Here is a 13,372-nt window from a genome sequence, read left to right on the forward strand (position 1 = left end):
AGAGCGCATAAAGGGTGCCACCACTCGTCACATGCAGTTGACAGTGAAACTATCTCTGACTAACACCATTACTCTTGATCAAAGGTAATCGGTTGTCACATCTTTGCTACAAAGTCGACCACCATATCTTATCTAACTGCTGACAATCGATTACCTTTGATCGAGAGTAATGACATTAATCAAAGATAGTTTCGCTGTCGACAACATGTGACAAATTGTGGCGCCCTCTATGTGTTCTACGTAAAAGGGACCTCCACAGTCTAGCAGCCAGTCGTTGGCTCATCTCGGTAGATGTTGCCCACAGTTGGCAACAAAATGTCAAGAGGAAGAATTTCTACTGTTCAACCACGGCCTCTTAGCCCGGAGGTTTTAATTAATGAAGACACCGGCAATGGAAGCCTACATGTTATGATTTGTACATGGGGTTTCCATTGTTTAAAAGGATGTTTATATATTTGCTACAAAAATTGCCACAGATACTGCTACAACTTCAGCCCTACATGTCTGTCTAGAAAAGTGTGTAAACTGTCCAAAATCAAATGTAGTTGTTGTCAAAAAGGGACACACGTGCTTCAGCCTTAAGAAGAGGAAAATCATGATACTAAAAAACATTTTTTTAATGTTATTTACGATTTCCCAATCTTCCTCTTCATTTTAGCAAGTGAAAAAAGAATTTATTCGCCTCCTAAAGAGTAGGAATCTCATCATTTCCTTTAATGTGATGCAGGTGCCTCTCCAGCTGATTACAACTGTTTGCAGATGACATTTATTTTGCATATGCACCTTTTCTGCTTCTTTAGTGACAGTGATAGGCTTGATTTCTAAGTAAAACCCTTTCTGAAATGTCAAGTCATTATTCTGCTGTAGTGCCAATACCTTAAATTTCTATTATTTCTGATTAAAACACTTTTCCTCTGGATAGTTTGTAGTTATTTTCAACAAATGTTTCCATTGTGGTATTTCAACTACCTTTATATACTATATTTATTTGTTTGCTTATTATTATTATTGTTATTATTATTATTACTGTTCTACATTTTGTCTCTTACAGAAAGTGAAGTCTGTGGAGAGAGAACTTTCAAGAGCTCTGGAACTCGCACAGGGTTATCAGACTAGATGTTCCGAAATGGAATGTGAATTGGTCAAAGCAAAGAGCAGTACAGAGGCTACGGTGGCTCTCAGTGAAGCAAAGATGCTAAATCTGAACAATGAAATTGCTTCTATTACTGCTGAAAGGGACCGGTTGTTGACACGTGTATCTGATGTTGAAACAGCCATAACAAAGGTAAAAAAAGCCTTTTTTATTCATGAAGAGGGGCTTTTCGCTTTACTTAAGAAAATTTTAGCTGTATAATAAATATTTCAGCCAATATTTAAGTATGTAGTGTAAGTATTTGCCAAGGTAGGGGGGGGGGGGGGGGGGAAACAGAAAATTGGTGTGAAAAACTCATGAACATTTCATTTGAAAATTGGGTATATAGCATGGATATGTGGAAATGAAGTGCAGAAAGATAGTAGCTTATACACAGTGAGAGAGAACATCTCTACTGACTTGCAGTTGGGCAACTTAAAAGTCATATTACACTTTTATTTATGACCATTGGAGTTTATGAAAATAACTGATCAAGGGCAAATGAAGTAAAATGGCTACTCCCTTTATTTAAATAGTTTACATGGCATGTGATGAGAAATTTAGTTGTGAATGAAAATTCCAGCACACTAGCATGAACTTGCGTGTGAGGCGATATTATAGGGAAGAGGCTTCGGACCTGATACGGCCAGTACTCTTTGATGTTGCGAAGACCATAGTCTCTGGAAAGCAAGTTCTACTCACATTCAGTAATTAATGTATCAGGAGAATAAGTAAGTCAAGCAAAGAGCACTATTGAGGCGACAGTTTTTAGTAATGAAATTAGAATTGGTCCAGACATTATTCTGCTGGAATATCAAATGTGGGCTGTGTAGCAGAGAGGCCTATACCTGTATAAGCACACCATTCTTGATATGTTGAGACTCTAGCAGGTGTGTAAGACAGAACTAAAAGATGCGAAGTGGGTACCCCAAACCACTTACTGGGATTTGGGCACATACACCGATGCACCAAAGAAACTGGTATAGGCCTGCATATTCAAATACATAGATATGTAACAGGCAGAATACGGTGCTGCAGTTGGCAATGCCTATATAAGACGAAAAGTGTCTGGCACAGTTCTTAGATTTGTTACTGCTGCTACAAAGGCAGTTTATCAAGATTTAAATGACTTTGAACGTGGTGTTATAGTTGGCGCACGATCGATGGGACACAGCATCTCTGGGGTAGCGATGAAGTGGGAATTTTCCTATATGACCATTTAACAAGTGTACCGTGAATATCAGGAATCCAGTAAAACGTCATATCCCCTGACATTGCTGTGGCCGGAAAAAGATCTTGCAAGAATGGGACAAATGATGTCTAAAGAGAATCCTTCAGTGTGACAGAAGTGCAGCCTTTCCGCAAATTGCAGCAGATTTCATTGCTGGGCCATCAACAAGTGTCAGTGTGCGTACCATTCAACGAAACACTATTGATATGGGCTTTCAGAGCCGATGGCCCTCTCGTATATCCTTGATGACTGCACGACACAAAGCTTTACGCCTCGCCTGAGCCTGTCAAGACCGACATTGGATTGTTGATGACTGGAAACATGTTGCTTGGTCAGACAAGTCTCGTTTCAAATTGTATTGAACGGATGGACATGTATGGGTATGGAGACAACCTTATGAATCCATGGGCCCTGCATGTCAGCAGGGGACTGTTCAAAGTGGTAGAGCCTCTCTAATGGTGTGTGGTGTGTGCAGTGTGCAGTTGGAGTGACATGGGACCTCTGATACATCTAGATACGACTGTGACAGGTGAAATGTATGTAAGCATTCTGTCTGGTTGCCTGTGCCCATTCATGTCCATTGCATATTCTGACAGACTCGGGCAATTCCAGCAGGACAGTGCGACACCCACACACATCCAGAATTGCTACAGAGTGGCTCCAGGAACACGGTTCTGAGTTTAAACACTTCCGATGGCTACCAAACTCCCCAGACATGAACATTATTGAGCATATCTGGGATGCCTTGCAATGTGCTGTTCAGAAGAGATTTTCAGCCATTCGTACTCTTATGGATTTATGGACAACCCTGCAGGATTCATGGTGTCAATTCCCTCCAGCACTACTTAGACATTAGTTGAGTCCATGCCATGTCGTGTTGCGGCACTTCTGGGTGCTAGCAGCGGCCCTACACAATAATAGGCAGGTGTGCCAGTTTCTTTGTCTCTTCAGTGTACATGACAATCAGATGGCTATCGGTAGATGTCGTTTACTATGGATATTAAATTAAAAAGAAATTTATAGAAATCATGAGCTTTAGACATGCAACTGTCTGTATCTGAGATACACAGCATTCAAGGATGTTGTTCGTAGAGCCCATGATGAATCCAGAAATGGGCAATAAACAACCCCTTCCCCCCATTAGGGATACAAAGCTGGCTGGTTATCACAATCTTGGTTACAACCGTAACCCACTGTTTTATTAACCCTTTCATATTGTCACGTAGTAGAAGGTGTAGTTAGATGAATGACGAACACTAACTTCACTTAACGAAAGTTTATTCCGCACTTGCACATCTAGTATTTGTGGATACTTCTCGAATGTACTCAAAGCGCATATAGAAATTAAAATTTTAGAGTTCAGGTGAGTTTTAAAGTAACGACTCTCCATGCAACAACCTAGTATCATAAACACTACACTACAGTGACTGTGCAACTCAGCTTCTTCTGTGACAATATTTAAAACTGATTTACACACATTTTATAAATAAAAGATGAAAAACTGTCTTCTTTTGTGATCAGTATTACACTTTCACTGACAAAAAATTATGGTAATCAGTTTAAAAAACCAGTATGTTGGTACTAATATTGTGAAAAGGAAAGTTGCCCCTCACCATATAGCGGAGAGGCACAACAAAAAGACTCTTACAATTAAAGCTTTCAGCCATTAAGGCCTTCGTCAACAATAGATCTCTCTCTCTCTCTCTCTCTCTCTCTCTCTCTCTCTCTCTCTCTCTCTCTCTCACACACACACACACACACACACACACACACACACACACACACACACACACACACACACACACACACGACTCCGTATGGTGGCACCCATGTTTCCCATGAGCTTAACTAAATCCACATTTTCATTTGAATCTAGAATTTTTAAAGTTAAAGTTTTGTTTGTTGAGAGGCTTTACCAGAATGATAAACAAGAAGAAAGCATAACAAGTGAGTACCAAAACACATTATTTTCATGGCTATGAAAAGTATAAAATATCACATACAAAGTTTTTTATATAAATTTTGAAGTTTGCTTGGAGATATACATCCTATTGATTACAAATTATGTAACATCCAGAAATTACTGTGGAGTATAGTAATGTTTCAAAACAGTCTGTATATTGTATAATGAGAGACAGTTACTCACATGAGACATTCTTGGAATTGAGAAGATGGTGATTTCACTTAAGTTGCGTAGAACATATGCACAATGCCAGCTATAAACATACACCAGCCCGTTTGATTGTGTACGACACTCTATATATCCAGCCCAAGGTGTGCAGTATTTTTCTCCAAGTTTCAAAAGTTTCTCTTTATGTGTTAGAATGAGACAGAGACTGGACATAGACATTCCAGTGCTCATAGCTGTATATTGCATTAGTAGGGCATGTGTCCCATCAAATATGATAGGGTAATGTAATTGATGCTTTTGACAATTATGTGGTCTCTTCTGTTTATTTGGTGCAATTACAAGTTCATGTGGAGGGTTGTTGACATGCGCCCCTGTTAGCTGATGGCTGATGAATGCCTGTGATGGCCAGTTGGATAGCTAATGAGGCATAGTAGGTAATAGTTTCCATCTTGTAGAACTTGGAGTAGTTCAGCTGAGAAGAACAGATTGATATGCAAGGCTACCATGTAGTCTTTAATTAAAAGCTAAATAAATTTGTAAAATTTAGTACTTCATATTTACTTTCAGTTTTCAACATAAAATTTTGTTATTGTTATGTAGTAAAGAGAGTAATTTTCACTATTCGTTCATTTCATTATTTTTCCAGTCCTCTTTGATGCCTGTTGAATAATATGCTTTTCATTGTGCATTCCAATACAAATAAATAAACACTATAAAACTAAGTAATTGATTTTCTTTTTCATTATATTCAACATTCATCTGAAGAAGACCTTGAAAATTCTTTATTTCTCAGTATTCTGTGACCAGTCACAGTTTACACAACTTTCATGCTGTATGTGATTGATATGGAGACTACTACTGAAGCATATCATAACAACATTGTAAATAATAGCACCAATTTTCTCCTAATTTTTATTAACTTCATAATGAAATATCATTTACAATGCCAGCTATAATTTAAAAAGGTCCCTCTTTCATTTCCATATTTATGTGTGGAAGTCTTCATAAAAACTGCTGGTAACCAGCACCAATATCTCAAGTACAACTGTTTCCTTCATTGTTGCATTCTGCCAAACTCCGTGTTATGTGGAAATGACAACCTTAAACAGACAACAAAAATTTCTGTGGTACTATTCAAAAACAACAACACACTCCCTACAGGCAGTTGAAATACAATTGCAACTGCCTCTCTTTGTAACATACTCAATTTATTTTTTGCTGCAGGAGTAGTGAGGTGACAATAAAGCTGGTCAACCAGCACTCCACACCATTTCTCCCATTTGGGGAGTTCAGCGGATGTTGTGGTCCTTGAGACCATAAGTTTGCTTACCCATGGAATTGAGTAATTGAAGGCAAATTTTGTTCAGAAAATGTATGCCTTTTTAGGTTTTCTGTGATTTCCCTAAATCGTTTCAGGCAAATGCTGGGATGGTTCCTTTGAAAGGGCACGGCCTATTTCCTTCCCCATCTTTCCCTAACCCGAGCTTGTGCTCCGTCTCTAATGACCTCGTTGTCGACGGGACGTTAAAAAACACTAACCTATATGCCTTCTTAATGTAGTTTGTACTTCAGGGTCACAGTCTGCTCATGGGGAGTTAGTAGATGACCTTCACTCAAGTGATCATTTTCCAGTTTTTGGGTAAACTGGTTGCTTCGGAATGCCAAGACATATTTGAGATGGGGCAGATCACAATACTAATGCCATCTACTCTGACAGGTTCCATCCATAGTGGAATCTTCAGATCACCATATCCTTTAGAGGGGTGGAACTATTGGTGTCAGTTGCTGCAAGTGACAGGCAGGCACTGCTGTGAAGATTTAAGACAACTGTGCACAGAACCTTGCCACCTTTTGGTTAGTGAGGAAAAACCCCCTTGTGAACCATTAAAGAGAACAAGAAGGGTTCCAGGTGCACTACAATGAAGCAGTCTATACCAGAGTTTTCCAATGCTGCCTCATGTGCCACGAACTCCTGCTAGTATCTGTCAGCTCAGCTGCAAGCAGGGACAGTTAGCATAGGCTACGTGCCAGATAGAATTGCTCTGTGCATGCACGATACATTTTACTACCTGTACCTGTGGGTGCTCAGTCGGGGCAGCATGAACACACAGGCTGCAGCCTGAACACCTGTGCACCAGCTGTTTGCCCGCTGCTGCCAGTGGCCACTGGCTTCCCTTAGGTGAACACTCAAGCTGGAACAGCCTGGTCCGCACCTTTGCCTTCTCAATGTTGAAACTGGATAGCACACTTTTACAGCTCACCATTCTTCTCCTGTGCCAGATTTGTGCAATTATGGTATGCAGAAACACCTTAACCAAAATTTTTGAGAAAACTTTCTTGATCCTTTTATAAAGAAATGTGGACTGAAGGCAAATTTCCAGATCTATAGAGCCTTTACTTTTTTATTTGTACTCATATATACATTTCTGTTCTCACTTCTCATCCTCATTCCCAACACCTTCTACAAATTGAGATTTGCAATATTGGTGTTTACGAAATGAAATTTTGCTCACTGCCATTGTTATGTAGGATTTTAGGAAACAATACATGAAAAGGACTTTCACATTCTACCTACTAATTATTTGAAGCAGACAATTGTGCACTAAATTCTTCGTTCTCCAACTCATGACTGCAAGATTCCATTCAGCTGTCAAACTGTAAGTCACTCTTTGACTTTGAGGACTAGGAAATTGTGAAACATATATTCCACTGTATTAAAAGGACTATGCAGATATTCTGAGCATCTTAAAGGAATTTATTGAATTATGAATTTGTTCCACGGTTTAGTAGGTTATAGGTACAACCAAAACAGCCAGAAAGGACAAGTTTCTCGTTAAGTGGAAAAAAGTACTTGAAACAGTTGAATGTTTCCTAAACTAGCATAGGTAATTTTATTTAATTCTCCATAGTGTTTTACTTGTTTCGTTTCGTATGACAAGACATGTTGATATAGTAACAGAAATTGAGATAACTGAAAGAAAACTCAGATCAGAGAACTGTAGCTCTAAAGGCAACAACTTCTGAGTTCTGATAACAGCGTACAACTGTTTGCAGATCTGGGATACCACAAACATCCATTTGCAACCAACACTGTCTCACCTGAGAGCAGTAGTTCACTTGTGGAAATCAAGTCCAGAGTTAGTTCACTGCACTACTGATGTGTCTGAAATGCGTGAAATTGGACCTCAAGTAATCTATACCTACACCAAGGGGGAAAGGGGGGGGGGGGGGGGGGAGACCAGTCCTGCCAGTTGGATATGCTCTTATTATCAAACTATGCATTATAGTAATGTAGAAAAAAAATATTCACCTCTAGTCTCTATAGTTGAATGGAAGTTTCATGGAGATATTTGTAGGTGCAACTCCAGATTTGGCTGCTTCTTCTTACCTTTTTTATACAAGGTACTTTTTTGTGACTTGACAAATGAGTATCTGTTATGATCTCTGCAGTACTATATGAATCACACTACTTGTGTATGATAATATTGCAGTTGCTTTCTTACTCTAGAAGAAATGATGTGATGGATGTTCACAGAAATGATGTGGTGGATGTTCACAGAAATGATGTGGTGGATGTTCACAGAAATTTACTTCTGGTGACAAGTGTAATAAAACTAACAGCAACCTAGAAATTCACAACTAGCTACTTACTGCTATCCCACTGATGTGGGATAGGAATGACAACTACAAGAAATAACACTGAAAAATTTCAAGGAGATATAATGCGTGACTAGTGCTTACCATTAGGAATCAGAATTCCAAAATATGCTGATAGTAGATAAGTAGGAATATTTAAATAGTTTTTGCAACTGGTAATGTCTTCCCCAGGGAGAAAGGAGGGGTTGATTCTTCCAGAAAGGCAGGGCTGGTCACTCAGACGTCAAGTTGAGAGAGACCCGCCTGTAGGGAGGATGGGGGGAGACAAAAATGAAGGGGGAGGCAGTAGGAGGGCAAAAATTGTGTGCTGGTAACCAGTGTACTAGCTCTTTCCCAGAGATGACAAAAGAAAGAATGATAAAGTTGAATTAAGAGGAAGAGAAATAAATAGTGCTGTTAATAACCAGGAGGAAAAAAAAATGTAGAAAAACTGAAGGGGGGGGGGGGAGAAAAAACTTAAAAAATAACAATGAGTATAAAAAGAAATATTACAAAAAAAGGCTTTGAATCAGACCATCAGTAGAAGAAAAGTAAAAGTAATGGAAGGCAGTCAAATTAAATTGGGCGATGCTTAAGGGAAGAAAAATAGACCAGCTAGTGTAATAAGGATTGGGTGTGAACAACTGAAGAAGGTGGAAAGTGTCAAATACTTGAGAAGTTTGGCGGAGGAAAATTGAAAAAATAAGAAAGAGATCAACGAATGCGGCAGATAGGCAGAAGCATTCCTGCAAAGTGTTAGGAGCCTGTTGTGGGATAATGACGTCCCACAGAACAGCAAAGAAATAATATAATGAACTTACTATGTCCCAATACTGACTTATGAATCTGAAACATGGCTAATGAAGAAAAAAGATATTAGCAGATGACAGGCATGTTAAATGAAGTTCCTCAGAAGTAAGATAGGAATAACAGGTAGGGATAAAATGAAGAATGAAGAAGTAAGGGAAATAGTGAAAGACGAACCCTTGCAGAACAGGATAGAAACATCAAGGCCAAGATGATATGGGCACTAAAAGAGAATGGGAAACAAGAGGATTCCCAAGAAGATACATGAAATGGAGGTGTGGAGGAAATGACCAAGAGGCCAAGGGATAGATGGCTGAAAGAAGTGGAGTAGTGCACTGAAAAAAGAGTCAAGGACTGGAACACAGAAAGATGGTGGGAAAACAGGACTAGATGGTGAGGCTTACAATCCAATCAGACCCAGCCTGAGGCTGGAAACTGTTGAAGATGACAATGCTGACGATGATGGTGGTGGAAGTAATTAGAAAATGATACGCTGAAAGTAATAGATGTGTTTGGATGTTATTAATCAATGAAGATGACTGAACTAGAGGATATAAAATGTAGACTGGCTATAGCAAGAGAAGTATTTCTGAAAAAGAGGAATTTGTTAACAACTGATATCAGTTTAAACATTGGGAACTGTTTTCTGAAGGTATTTGTTTGGAGAGTAGCCTTGTATGGAAGTGAAACATGGATGGTAAGTAGTGCAGACAAGAAGAGAAGAGAAACTTTTGAAATGTGGTACTACAGAAGAATGCTGAAGATTAGATGGGTAGATCACATAACTAATGACGAGGTATTGAATAGAATTGGGGAGAAGAGGAGTTTGTGGCACAACTTGACTAGAAGAAGGGATCGGTTGGTAGGACATGTTCTGAGGCATCAAGGGATCACCAATTTAGTATTGGAGGGCAGCGTGGAGGGTAAAAATCGTAGAGGGAGACCAAGAGAGAGAGAGAGAGAGAGAGAATTGTAGAGGGTGACCAAGGCATGAATAAAAGTAAAGTAAATAGCTTCAAAGGGATGTAGGTTGCAGTAATTATTCTGAGGTGAAGAACTTTGCACAAGGTAGATTAGCACATACAACTGCATCAAACCACTCTTCTGACTGCTGGCCACAACAGTATTGGAGGTTAAGTCCAGGATGGTGTGGGATGCAGGGAAGTATTGTATAGAAAGTTCCAGTCTCCAGTATTCGTTTTATGTAGCTGCAGCAGTATAACTGCCGAGAATTGTATGATTTTGACACTGAATTTCCTTATTTAGTATCTGATAATTACACACTGACAATGCCTCTTAGGCTATCAGAACATTAGTGTAAAATTACCAAGATGTAATTGAAAAAACACTTGTTACCCTAATTAGTGCCTCATCTGTGGCTGAATGTGGCACAATAGGTACCACTAATAGTAATTTAATTTCATCTTCAGATGACATACTGAATACTGTTATAGTTCAGGTAATCAGTTCTTCTTACCTGTACACTACTTGTCATAGTAAAATAGCTAAGAGCAATATTGAATAATTTCCTGTTGTGACATTTTATTTACAGTAAGATTCAGAAGTTGTAGAAGAAGCAGCAGTCATAGGTGTCTACTTTCGGAATACCAAGCTATTTAACTAAAAACAAAATCTCGGAAAACATGTACCTCCAGTGACAGGAATTTGACTTTGTTCATCAGCTAGGGAACAAACAACATGAGAAAAATTACAGAATAACTGAACAAACTGACTGGTATCATTTTTCTGTAGTAGATTGGGCAGTAATAAATGTTGGCATTCCACAATAACAAATTTGTTCATACTTGCATTTTTGTTTCTGCATTAATCTGTTTTGAAGTCAAATATGTACAGTACCTTACTGTGTTGTGACATTTAAGCCAAACTTGTTTTTCAGTTACTTTTGATGTGAGCTGCTGATCATAAATGTATACTCTGTTAAAATTGTCAGCTAAATTATAATCATGGTGGCAGATTACACACTTTAAAATTTCTCCTGCTGAATCACATAATCCAAAATGTCACATTGATAACTTGGCAGTCTGTGTGTCAAAATTTCCTATCACTGGCATTAGCAGCCATCAAATTCTTGCATGCTTCTACTCTTAGGTAACTTCCAAAATCAGCAGGACTGAATATAATTGAGGTTGCTTCTTACTGTATTACATTTGGTCAGCTAAAGTTCTTTGTGAACTTCTTTGTGCATCTCTTAACCAAATAGTGTGTCTGCATTTCCACCAAACTTGCTCATGCACAGCATTCAATTTATTATACAGTTTATTAATAGCAGCCTCTATTTTAACTCATTCAACAGTGTAGCATTTCAACTGAAATGATCAGAGGTGATTGCTGCAATGTGAACAGAATCCTAAAATCAGTGAATGTTCCAAAGAGCTCTGTAGCAGAAGATGTTCAGAAGTGGACAGCTAACCAAGATCACTGTTGTAAAAATAATTTTGCACTGGAATGTCAGCAAGTGAAATAAATTATGACTGTGCATAGATTAGATATATACTTCCAGAAAACAGAGCAAATGCTGGGCTTGTGTGTTAAATATTGCATGCCATATGTTAAATCGCTGTTTGATATGGCAAAGTACTATGTGGTTGATAGAGAACACTGTCTAGAGGCTGCTATCACATGTGATGTTAGCATCTTGTGCTGATTGTTGGACTTAATTCTGGCAGTTCATTTTTGAGTTAGTGAACAAGTCTATGTCACTGTGCAGAACCTTTGCATGCCAGGTTTTTGCCAAATGCTGTTCAGATGGTTGTGAGAGTCCCTTTCCTCCAGGAGGAGCATGTTTTTATCATACAGAGAGTGCAGTGGGAGTCCAAAATACTGAAGTTCTGAGAGGTGCAAATCTCGATTCATATCAATTTCTCTTATAGATGTAAGTTAAGAGTCTACCAAGGAGCACAGTGCATGCCCAACAGAGAAAAATTAGCAGGTTCAACATAGAGCAGCTCAGAGGTGTCAAAGAGTTTGTCCAGAAACTGGAGTCCCAAGAGCCAGATAATGGGGAGCAATTGCAAGTCACTAGTCAAGACAGCCAACAAAGCAGCCAAACTAACAAAACCAAATAAACATCTGTGTTGGACTTGTGAATGTGATGTGGTTTTGTGGCAAAGGCAGCGTGCTTGCAAAAAATGGAACTTCTGGAAAAATCAAGATAACTGGACAAAGCTACCTACAGGTTAAAACTTATTTTTGACAAGAACCATATCCAAGACTTGTATAATCTTTAAAATGAAGTCTCAGTAAGTACAACCAACAAGTCTACACGACTACCATAATAAAATTTATGGGTAGATATCAGATGCTTTTGAAACCAGGACAAGAGTCAGGCAAGCATATGAAACCTCATTATTGCTGGGTACTCAATTAATTCACTGGCGAGTAACGTAAAGGAATAAGAAACAAAGATGTTGAAAGTGAGATTAAGCTTGGTTTGACAATTAACTGCCTCACAGAACAGATCAATGACTGTAAGACAAAGGCAGCAAATGTGGGACTCCAGATCTCCTTTGATTAAACCAAATTTGTAATAAATATAAAATTAGTGTCCAGTGTACTAGAGGTAGAAAAAGGAAAATCATACTGATGAATAAATTTAAACACTTATACTTGACAGACTCCAACACCTTTTAGAAAAAAGGAGCCAGAGGTAGGGAAAGTGGTTTGGGGATTTCATAGGGATTCCTACCCTTGTAACCGCCCCCGGTGTAAGACCTGTCCCATGCACCCTCCCACCACCACCTACTCCAGTCCTGTAACCCGGAAGGTGTACACGATCAAAGGCAGAGCCACGTGTGAAAGCACCCACGGGATTTACCAACTGACATGCCTACACTGTGAAGCCTTCTATGTGGGAATGAGCAGCAACAAACTGTCCATTCGCATGAATGGACACAGGCAGACAGTGTTTGTTGGTAATGAGGATCACCCTGTGGCTAAACATGCCTTGGTGCACGGCCAGCACATCTTGGTGCAGTGTTACACCGTCCGGGTTATCTGGATACTTCCCACTGACGCCAGCCTATCAGAACTCCGGAGATACTTGCCCTTCAATATATTCTCTCTTCCCATTACCCACCAGGCCTCAACCTCCGCTAATTTCTAGTTGCCGCCACTTATACCTCACCTGTCATTCAACAACATCTTTGCCTCTGTACTTCCGCCTCGACTGACATCTCTGCCCAACCTCTTTGCATTTACATATGTCTGCCTGTGTCTGTATATGTGCAGGCGGATGTGTGTGTGTGCGTGCGTGCGAGCGCACGCACGCGCGCGAGTGTGCGCACGCACGCGCGCGAGTGTATACCTGTCCTTTTTTCCGCCTAAGGTAAGTCTTTCCGCTCCCGGGATTGGAATGACTCCTTGCCCTCTCCCTTAAAACCCGCATCGTTTCGTCTTTCCCTCTCCTTCCCTCTTT

At 39.5% G+C, this 13,372-nt stretch overlaps 1 protein-coding gene across 5 annotated transcripts in view; it reads left to right on the plus strand.

The window, feature by feature from the left end:
* The window catches only part of LOC124712558 (dentin sialophosphoprotein), a 231,005-nt gene that overhangs the window by 106,834 nt on the left and 110,799 nt on the right, over positions 1-13,372 (plus strand). For all 5 annotated transcript variants that reach the window (XR_007005602.1, XM_047242880.1, XM_047242873.1 and 2 more), the window contains exon 7: positions 1,052-1,285. Coding sequence is in view for 4 of the 5 variants with exons in the window: in XM_047242880.1 (XP_047098836.1) it covers positions 1,052-1,285 (234 nt within the window). In the remaining variant the exon portion in view is untranslated. The remainder of the gene's footprint in view (positions 1-1,051; positions 1,286-13,372) is intronic.

Source organism: Schistocerca piceifrons, chromosome 1, assembly GCF_021461385.2.
Source record: "Schistocerca piceifrons isolate TAMUIC-IGC-003096 chromosome 1, iqSchPice1.1, whole genome shotgun sequence".
NCBI classification, from domain to species: domain Eukaryota; kingdom Metazoa; phylum Arthropoda; class Insecta; order Orthoptera; family Acrididae; genus Schistocerca; species Schistocerca piceifrons.